Here is a 9,463-nt window from a genome sequence, read left to right on the forward strand (position 1 = left end):
CTCAGTCTATCGGGCATGTCGTGTTTCATAATGACCGCTGTGTGTCGCTGTTTCCCAATGTGTGTTGCGGCATTGCTTGACACCATTTGAACGGCTTGTATCCTGTAAGTGTACGTTCACTGACTTTGGTATCCACACACACACCGAAGTTCTTGTTATCGTGGCGTGAATTGCCGCTGTGTGTGCACCTGAACTCGAGCCGACATATTTATCTGTTGTTAAACATAAGCTATGCTGTATGATTATCCCCCATTGTCTGTTGTCCTACACACGTTTACCACGTTGGCCACTTGATGATGAACAACCTCCACTAAAGTGGCCATTTTATAATGGAGCGCATTCCAGACCTCCATTGGGGAATGGCTGATTTCAGCATAGTGGATATTGTACTAGCAGCTTTTCATCTGAATAAGAGCATGGAAATGTTGGAGGATGTGGACTACATCCGAGAAATGAAAGTAGCATGAACTTTTCCACCTCCCGTCACACCTTTGACCTTACCGAGTTGAACTTTTTCCCGAGCTCGTTTTCCAAAGCGGTAACTTTTTTGTTTCCGTCATCAGATGAATTGAGCGGAGAATGATTCCCAGCTATAGAAATACATACAGAATGGTGGTCGCCCCCCCCGCTCCCCCCTCCCCTACCGACCCCCCGGGCCGCCCGGCGGTTGGTGCGCCCCTGTGGGCGGGCACGGAGGAGGAGTTTGGGTTGTGAACTTTTTAGGAATGGGTTTCTCTTTGGACCGGCAGAGGAACCGACACGAGCCGCCGAGTCCCGATGGTCTCCTTTGGAAGCTAGAAGTTGCCGCATCTACCCCCTCCATCCATCTTTCCTGTGACGTCACCCGAAGACGCAGCCAGAAGGAGCCCTTTTGCACTTTTGCAGTTTCCCGGTTTTGCACTGACGATGCACAGCACGCAGAAGGACACCACCTACACCAAGATCTTCGTAGGAGGTCTTCCTTACCACACCACGGACTCCAGTCTCAGGAAGTACTTTGAGGTGTTCGGGGAGATCGAGGAGGCGGTGGTCATCACGGACCGGCAGACCGGAAAGTCTCGCGGATATGGATTCGTGAGTGCACGCGCACGCGCACACACCAAACTCACCTGCTGCTTTCTCGTGGCTCAGAAATAAACCAAACCATAACTCACTACAGTACACAGTAGGCATGGTATACCATTGTATAGCGTGGTATACTACGGGACAGCGTGGTATATAGCGTAGTATACTATAGCATAGTATACTACATTATAGCATGCTATACTACAGTACAGCATAGTATACTACAGTACAGCGTGGTATATATCATAGTATACTATAGCATTGTATACTACATTATAGCATGGTTTACTACAGCATAGCATAGCATACCATAGTATAACGTGGTATACTACAGTATAGCATGGTATACCACAGTATAGGGTGGTACACTAAAGTATAGCATGGTATACCACAGTATAGCATAGTATACTACAGTATAGCATAGTATACTACAGTATAGCATGACAACTACAGTATAGCATGTATACTACAGTGTAGCATCATATACTACAGTATAACATGGTATACTACAGTATAGCATAGCAACTACAGTATAGCACGGTATACCATAGTATAATGTGGTATGTTACAGTATAGCGTAGCAACTACAGTATAGCATGGTGTACTACAGTATAACACAGTATATTACAGTATAGCATGGTATACCATAGTATAGCATGGTATAACATAGTATAGCGTGGTATACTACACTACAGCATAGCAACTACTGTATAGTATGGTATACCATAGTATAGCATGTATACTATAGTATAGCATGGTATACTACACTATAGCATAGCTCATACAGCATAGTATGGTATACCATAGTATAGTAGTATGTATACCATAGTATAGCATGGTATACTACACTATAGCATAGCAACTACAGTATAGTATGGTATACCATAGTATAGCGTGGTATACTACACTACAGCATAGCAACTACTGTATAGTATGGTATACCATAGTATAGCATAGCAACTACAGTATAGTATGGTATACCATAGTATAGCGTGGTATACTACACTATAGCATAGCAACTACTGTATAGTATGGTATACCATAGTATAGCATGGCAACTACAGTATAGTATGGTATACCATAGTATAGCATAGCAACACCAGTATAGTATAGTATACCATAGTATAGCATGGTTTCCTCTCCAACAAGCATGATCTGTCTTCCTCATTGGGGCTAAAAGGCCAAAGCGTGTCCAAGTTAGGATGTTTTTCTTGATACAGGATACAAAAATGACAACATACATACATCCATCTATTTTCTATGCCGCTTATCCTCACTAGGATGGGGGCATGCTGGAGCCTATCCCAGCTGGACTGGTGGCCAGCCAATCCCAGGGCACATATAGACAAACAACCATTCACACTCACATTCATACCTATAGACAATTTGGAGTGGCCAATTAACCGAGCATGTTTTTGGAATGGGGGAGGAAACCGGAGTACCCGGAGAAAAGCCACGCATGCACGGGGAGAACATGCAAACTCCACACAGAGATGGCCGAGGGGGGATTCCAACCCAGGTCTTCCCATCTCCTGACTGTGTGGCCTACATGCTCACCACTCGTCCACCGTACGGCTCCAAAAATGACAACACTTGGAGATAAATATCTTTGTAATATATATATTATACACATGATACATTGTATACATTGTATATACAGTACCCTATGTTATCCAGTACACATTGTACATGTTGTATACGTTGTATATATCTTATACAGTACACATTGTACATGTTGTATACATGGTATACATGTTATACAGTACACATTGTACATATTCTACATGTTTTTTCATCAGCCCCACATACTGCCTTTCACTCATTCACTTTCATACGTTCATTCATTCATACTTTCACTTTTACTTTCATACATTCATGAACTTTTATTTATTTACACTTTCACTTTCATACATTTCATGCATTCATTCACCTTGATACACGTATTCATACATTTTCCCTTATTCATCTACTTCATTTATCTCGTCATCTCGGCATACATTCGCTTCACACATTCCTTTATTTCGTCATTCATTCATACTTTCACTTTCATATGTTTGTTTGTTCATTCATGCATTTACTTCGACTCGTTTTACATTTTCACATTCATTTGTGCGTACGTTTATACAATTCATTCATACTTTCACTTTCATACATGCATTCATTTACATTCACAGATTCATTTCTACATTCAAACTTTTACTTTCACTTTCATACATACATTCATTCATGCTCATAGATTCATTCCTACATTCACACGGTCACTTTCACTTTCATGCATACATTCATTCACACTCATAGATTCATTCTTACATTCACACTTTCACTTTCATAATACATTCATTCACATTCATAGATTCATTCCTACAGTCAAACTTTCACTTTCATACATACATTCATTCACACTCATCGATTCAACCCTGCATTCACACTTTCACTTTCATGCATACATTCATTCACATTCGCAGATTCATTCCTACTTTCACTTTCATACATACATTCATTCACATTCATAGATTCATTCCTACATTCACTTTCACTTTCATACATACATTCACTCACATTCATAGATTCATTCCTACATTCACTTTCACTTTCATACATACATTCATTCACATTCATAGATTCATTCCTACAGTCAAACTTTCACTTTCATACATACATTCATTCACACTCATCGATTCATTCCTGCATTCACACTTTCACTTTCATGCATACATTCATTCACATTCGCAGATTCATTCCTACTTTCACTTTCATACATACATTCATTCACATTCATAGATTCATTCTTACATTCACTTTCACTTTCATGCATACATTCATTCACATTCATAGATTCATTCTTACATTCACTTTCATGCATACATTCATTCACATTTATAGATTCATTCCTACAATCACTTTCACTTTCACTTGCATTCATGCATGCATGCATGCATTGCTGGCCATAATGAATGAGTGCCAGCCCCATGCATGCATAGATGGATGGCAGGATGGAGATGAAGGAGAGTGAGAGAGCGAGAGAGTGAGAGAGCGAGAGAGTGAGAGAGTGAGAGAGTGAGAGAGTGAGAGAGTGAGAGAGTGAGAGGGTGAGAGAGTGAGAGAGTGAGAGAGGGAGAGAGTGAGAGAGTGAGAGAGTGAGAGAGTGAGAGAGGGAGAGAGGGAGAGAGTGAGAGAGTGACAGGTGTCCATGTGGTGTGTGAATCAGGTGACGATGGCGGATCGTTCAGCAGCAGATCGAGCGTGTAAAGATCCGAACCCCATCATCGATGGCAGGAAAGCCAACGTCAACCTGGCCTACCTGGGAGCTAAACCCCGCCTCATGCAGCCAGGTAGCCACGCCCACCACCACGACTCACCAGTACTACTCTATGTACTATGTACTACATAGGCTGTAATGGACAGAAGAGTACGCTAGGATGATGCTGTACTATAGTAGTACTATAAAAGTGTTGCTGTCCACCTTCTGGTACTTGATCCTAGTATTTGTTCCAATACTTTGCAGGCTTTACTTTTGGAGTTCCCCACATTCACCCCGCTTTCATCCAGAGGCCTTATGGGTAAGTACCCGCCTCTCTGATGATGGCGATGATGATGGTGAGGATGGCGTTTCCGTGAGCTTGTCTCTGATTGGCTGGGAGCAGTCACATGCAAGAAGGTTGTCGTCTTCTTCACTTGGAAGCTGATGTTATGATGTGATTGTGTACCGTGTGCGCGTGCGTGTGCGCGTGCGCGCGTGCGGCGAGGGCAGGCAGCAGACTGACGGGTGCTCTGTTTCTCTCTAGCTGAGGGTCATCTCTAATCTTTGTGGGGTGAATGTGCGTCTTGCCACGGTGATTATGTTTGTGTTATGAAGTGATGCTGTTAGCTGAGCGTGTGTGTGAATCAGCCAAAGCCGTGACGTAGTTGGATTGATTGGTTGTGTTGGGGTGACGCGTGTTAGCTTAGCGCACCTTTTCCTTTGGACGGCTTTTAGTTTAACACCTTGTGTTATTGGTGTGTGACTTCCTTTAACAACACCTGATCTTTGCATCTTTTGAAAAAAAGACTTGTCTTGTCTGCAACTCACTTTCCAAACACATCATTGTGTGTGTGTGTGTGTGTGTGTGTGTCAGGCTCCAAAGTTGCAAACAAATGTCTTTCTCCCTCTGTGGCTCTGTCATTGTGTGGGATGGAGCTTTGGTCACATGGGTGCTTGGTGTTAAGGAAAACAAGCGCACCCATTGTGCCCATACAAAGCCCCCAATGCTGACACTGCAGTTGCATGAAACTCTGTGTGTATGTGGGGGGGTGGGGGTTTGGGGGGGGGGGTAGTGTGTCTCGGTCAAGCCAAAGCAGCGGCCACCACCGATCACTTTATTAGGCACACATGCGCCAATGGAGGATAAAAAAAGACAAGTACACGCTGACAGCCCCTCCTCACGTTTGGCTGCTCTCGTTTCACCACCAAAATGACGAAACGTGGTTGGTGACGCCTGGCACACTTGACGCAAAGAGCACCTTTTAGGAATGTTGCCCATCATTCCCAATCCTTATGTGTTTCTTTCCCTTTTCTCTGCATTCTAACACTTGAATAAGAGAATAAATGACTAGTTAATATGAGCTAGCTTACAATGCTGTCATTGGGAACTATTTCCACTATGGTTTGACATCCATGCTGCGATCATGCATTAACACGCACCCTGATGATAACATGTCATAGTTGAGTATCTTGAGTATCCAAACCTCTTTCCGAGGTGCGTTGATACACATACTTATGCTAGTTCCGTCAACAACAGCAGCATCGATACGGCGACAACACTTCCAATGTCCGCTCTCCTCGGGATGGCCGTGTCTTCCAGCACAAGATGTGTGCTCCAGTCCTTAGGTCAAAAATGCTGACGGCAAACCAGCATCTCGTTGAGTCTTGGTAGCCAAACGGAGCGCTAGCTAGCCACTCTTCCGTCTGGGAATGACGCTGAGACTAGCAATTAGCGAGGTGCCATGTTAATTACTTCGTATCAACACACCGAGTAAAGAGGTTTGGCTAGTCTTTTAAATCATCCAGATAGGCCAAGATGCTCAACTATGACATCTTGGAGATAAAAACATGCCACTAATTATGAGTTAACTGCACAGAATGCAGTTAATCATGATGAAAGCCCTAAGTTTAAGTGCTACATTCCATTCGTGAGCATATGATTATTACTGCTGGTCTCCCAAGGGCAGACAAGAAGAACATTCTGAATATTTCTAAAACATGGAACTGGATTTCCTTCATCACATGTGCAATTAAAATAACAAAGCTTTAAAAAAAGTAACTTGTAACTAAGTAAAGTAACTATCTGGAGGGACTCGTCTGGATATTCCCATCGGATGTTTAATCATCTTAATCATCATCTTTAATCAATAATCATCACACAACCAAGCGGCCACTCACTGGCACCATCACCCCCCACCCCCCAGCCCCCGCTTTTCCCCAGTACTGTCCATGGGTGGGGGGTTGGGGGGTGGGGGGCAGCGACAGCGTCTCTATTGGAAAAATGTCCATCTGACATATCTGACATTTTCACAAAGCTTTACCCAAACTCTTCCATTCCAAAAGCCCAACAACAGGGGGGGGGGGGGGTACAGGTCAATGACCTCCACTGTAGCAACAGGTGGCGCCACATCATGAACACACCACATCTCAGCTGTTTATTTCTTGACCAACATTATTTCTTTTTCCTTTTTCCTTCTTCCTTCTTCCTTCTTCCTTCTTCCTTCTTCCTTCTTCCTTCTTCCTTCTTCCTTCTTCCTTCTTCCTTCTTCCTTCTTCCTTCTTCCTCCTTCCTCCTTCCTTCTTCCTTCTTCCTTCTTCCTTCTTCCTTCTTCCTTCTTCCTTCTTCCTTCTTCCGTGACACGTTCTTCTTCTACGTTTGGATATTGTTATTCTCTTATTCTTATTATATTATATGTTATCATATTATCTTATTGGGATGTTTGTCTGAATATTATGACTTGACTCTCTTCATATGCTGTCTTTATTGTTGTAAGTCCATCCACCCACCCATCCATTCATCCATTCATCTATTCATCCACCCATCCATCCATCCATCCACCCACCCATCCACCCACCCATCCATTCATTCATCCACCCACCCACCCACCCACCCACCCATTCATCCATCCATCCATCCACCTACCCATCCATCTATTCATCCATCCATCCACCCATCCATCCACGCATCCATCCACCCATCCATCCATCCACCCATCCATCATCTATTCATCCACCCATCCATCCATCCACCCATCCATCATCTATTCATCCACCCATGCATCCATCCAACCATCCATCCATGCATTCATCCATCCATCCACCTACCTATCCATACATCCACCTACCCATCCATCCATCTGTCCACGCATCCATCCATCCACCTACCCATCCATGCATCCATCCATCCAGCTACCCATCCATCCATCCATCCATCCATCCATCTATCCACCTACCCATCCATCCATCCACCTACCCATCCATCCATCCATCCACCTACCCATCCATCCATCTGTCCACGCATCCATCCATCTACCCATCCATCCATGCATCCATCCATCCATCCATCCATTTTTGTAACCAATGGCGATCCAAAGGCAGGTGCTTCTTGCTTGGATGGGATTGGATGGGACTGTGGTTGGTTCTGGAAGGCCGGCATCCACATGCTAAAGCTAAGCTAACCATGTGTTCTTCTTTGCCCCCCAGCATCCCTGCCCACTACGTGTACCCTCAGGCCTTCGTGCAGCCCAGCGTGGTCATCCCTCACGTGCAGCCTGCTGCCGCCGCCCCTCCCGCCACCGCGTCCTCCCCTTACATCGACTACACCGGAGCGGCCTACGCGCAGTACTCAGCCGCAGCAGTCAGCGCGGCGGCCGCTGCCGCATATGAGCAGTATCCCTACGCGGCATCCCCCGCCGCCGCCGGGTACGTGGCCACCGCCGGGTACGGCTACGCGCTCCAGCAGCCTCTAGCCACCGCCGCTGCCGCCCCAGGTTCGGCGGCTGCCGTCGCTGCCGCCGCCGCCTTCGGCCAGTACCAGCCGCAGCAGCTCCAGGCCGACCGCATGCAATAGCAGTCGCTGCCACCGGGGGTGGGCGAGTGGGGGGCACAGGAAGGGGATGCCGATCGGTCGATGATGATGACGATGATCTTGCAACTTTTGAAACTTGCTGTGCTTCAACCAAAAAACCAGGTGGTGGTAGAAATACTAGAGGAAGTACTTCTTCTAGGAAGTAAGAATCCCGTTGCTGTCTTTCATGTTTGATCCGCTGACAGCTTGCCTTGTCCTGGCTGGACCTTTCCGATAATCAGGGAAATGTTTGCACCTCGGATTGATGCTGAGACCCCGCCCCTGGCCCCACCCACCCCCGTTCCTCCGATGCAAAGCAAACACCAAAATGACAGGAAATAAGAACGCAAAGGGGTGGCAGTGTTGTTGTTGTGCTGGCGGGGGCGGGTGAGCCCCCCAGCGCCACCCAGACGGATCCCTCTGGAAACTGGTTTGTTGAGCTGTCACATTCTAATCCCCCCCACGCCACCCTTTTTTTTTGGGGGGGGGCAAGTTTACAGCCCCCAGCTCAATATAGAGGCCCCACCCGAGCCCCCAGTCGCTGGGCCGTGTCAGCACTTCCACCTCCTGCAAATCTACCCGGCAACCGCCTGCCTCAGCGTGCCTGACTTCCTGTTTCATTGCTATTTAAATCATCCGATATTTAAAGTATTTATTTTTCTGGACGAGTAGTGCCGGTACTGTGTTCATAATATTACTGTGTACTCATCTCAAGGCATACTGTATACACATATACTCGATATAACTTATTGATTAGCTGTAGTTTTAATATTACGATATATTAACATACTCAACCAAAAAAGTAGCTATTTAAGATACATGCACTGTATTTTTATTTTTATTTTCAACTCTAGCTTTTGTTTTTTTTGTAAATGGAGGAATTTTATTTAAATGCATGCAGATTGTACTCATCTGTGTAAAAAAAAATCTTTTTGACAAAAATGCTGCTTTATCCACTAGAATGTGCCAAGTCGTCAGTAGCTGTGCTTCCAGTATTTGATCCTGTGCTTCATATTCATCCCACGGCTACTTTACAATGTTTTTATACTTGAACTATTTCTTACAAGGGAAATGAGAGAAATAAATGGCACACATTTTAAAAAAAGCTTTTCATTGTCACTGGATGAAAACATGTCAAGTGTTTCTATTTCTATGCAAAAACTTTATTACTCCAAATTGGAATAAAATGTTGTATATTTCCAAGACTTTAGCATACTGTCCTGTCTTTGTTGACTCGCAGGATCATCATCACAAACGTTTCCTGTCAACCGTGCATTGCTAATCAATAAGTCATGGCATCCACTCTTGGG

The 9,463-nt window shown here is 44.9% G+C and overlaps 1 protein-coding gene across 1 annotated transcript; it reads left to right on the forward strand.

Annotated features, from left to right (window-relative positions):
• Positions 1-715: 715 nt before the first annotated feature.
• rbm24a (RNA binding motif protein 24a) lies at positions 716-9,430 on the forward strand. The gene is made up of 4 exons (XM_058047078.2): positions 716-1,074; positions 4,274-4,397; positions 4,571-4,625; positions 7,790-9,430. The coding sequence occupies exons 1-4, from the start codon at positions 907-909 to the stop codon at positions 8,154-8,156; spliced, it is 714 nt and encodes a 237-aa protein (XP_057903061.2). The 5' UTR covers positions 716-906; the 3' UTR covers positions 8,157-9,430.
• Positions 9,431-9,463: the final 33 nt, after the last annotated feature.

Source organism: Doryrhamphus excisus, linkage group LG7, assembly GCF_037039965.1.
Source record: "Doryrhamphus excisus strain RoL-2023G ecotype Guam linkage group LG7, RoL_Dexc_Guam_v1.1, whole genome shotgun sequence".
Taxonomy (NCBI): domain Eukaryota; kingdom Metazoa; phylum Chordata; class Actinopteri; order Syngnathiformes; family Syngnathidae; genus Doryrhamphus; species Doryrhamphus excisus.

Coding starts and splice junctions, on each gene's coding strand:
- rbm24a (XM_058047078.2), top strand. CDS start 907: ATGCACAGCACGCAGAAGGACACCACCTACACCAAGATCTTCGTAGGA. Junction 4,398..4,570: donor ACCCCGCCTCATGCAGCCAG/GTAGCCACGCCC, acceptor AATACTTTGCAG/GCTTTACTTTTGGAGTTCCC. Junction 4,626..7,789: donor TTCATCCAGAGGCCTTATGG/GTAAGTACCCGC, acceptor TTTGCCCCCCAG/CATCCCTGCCCACTACGTGT.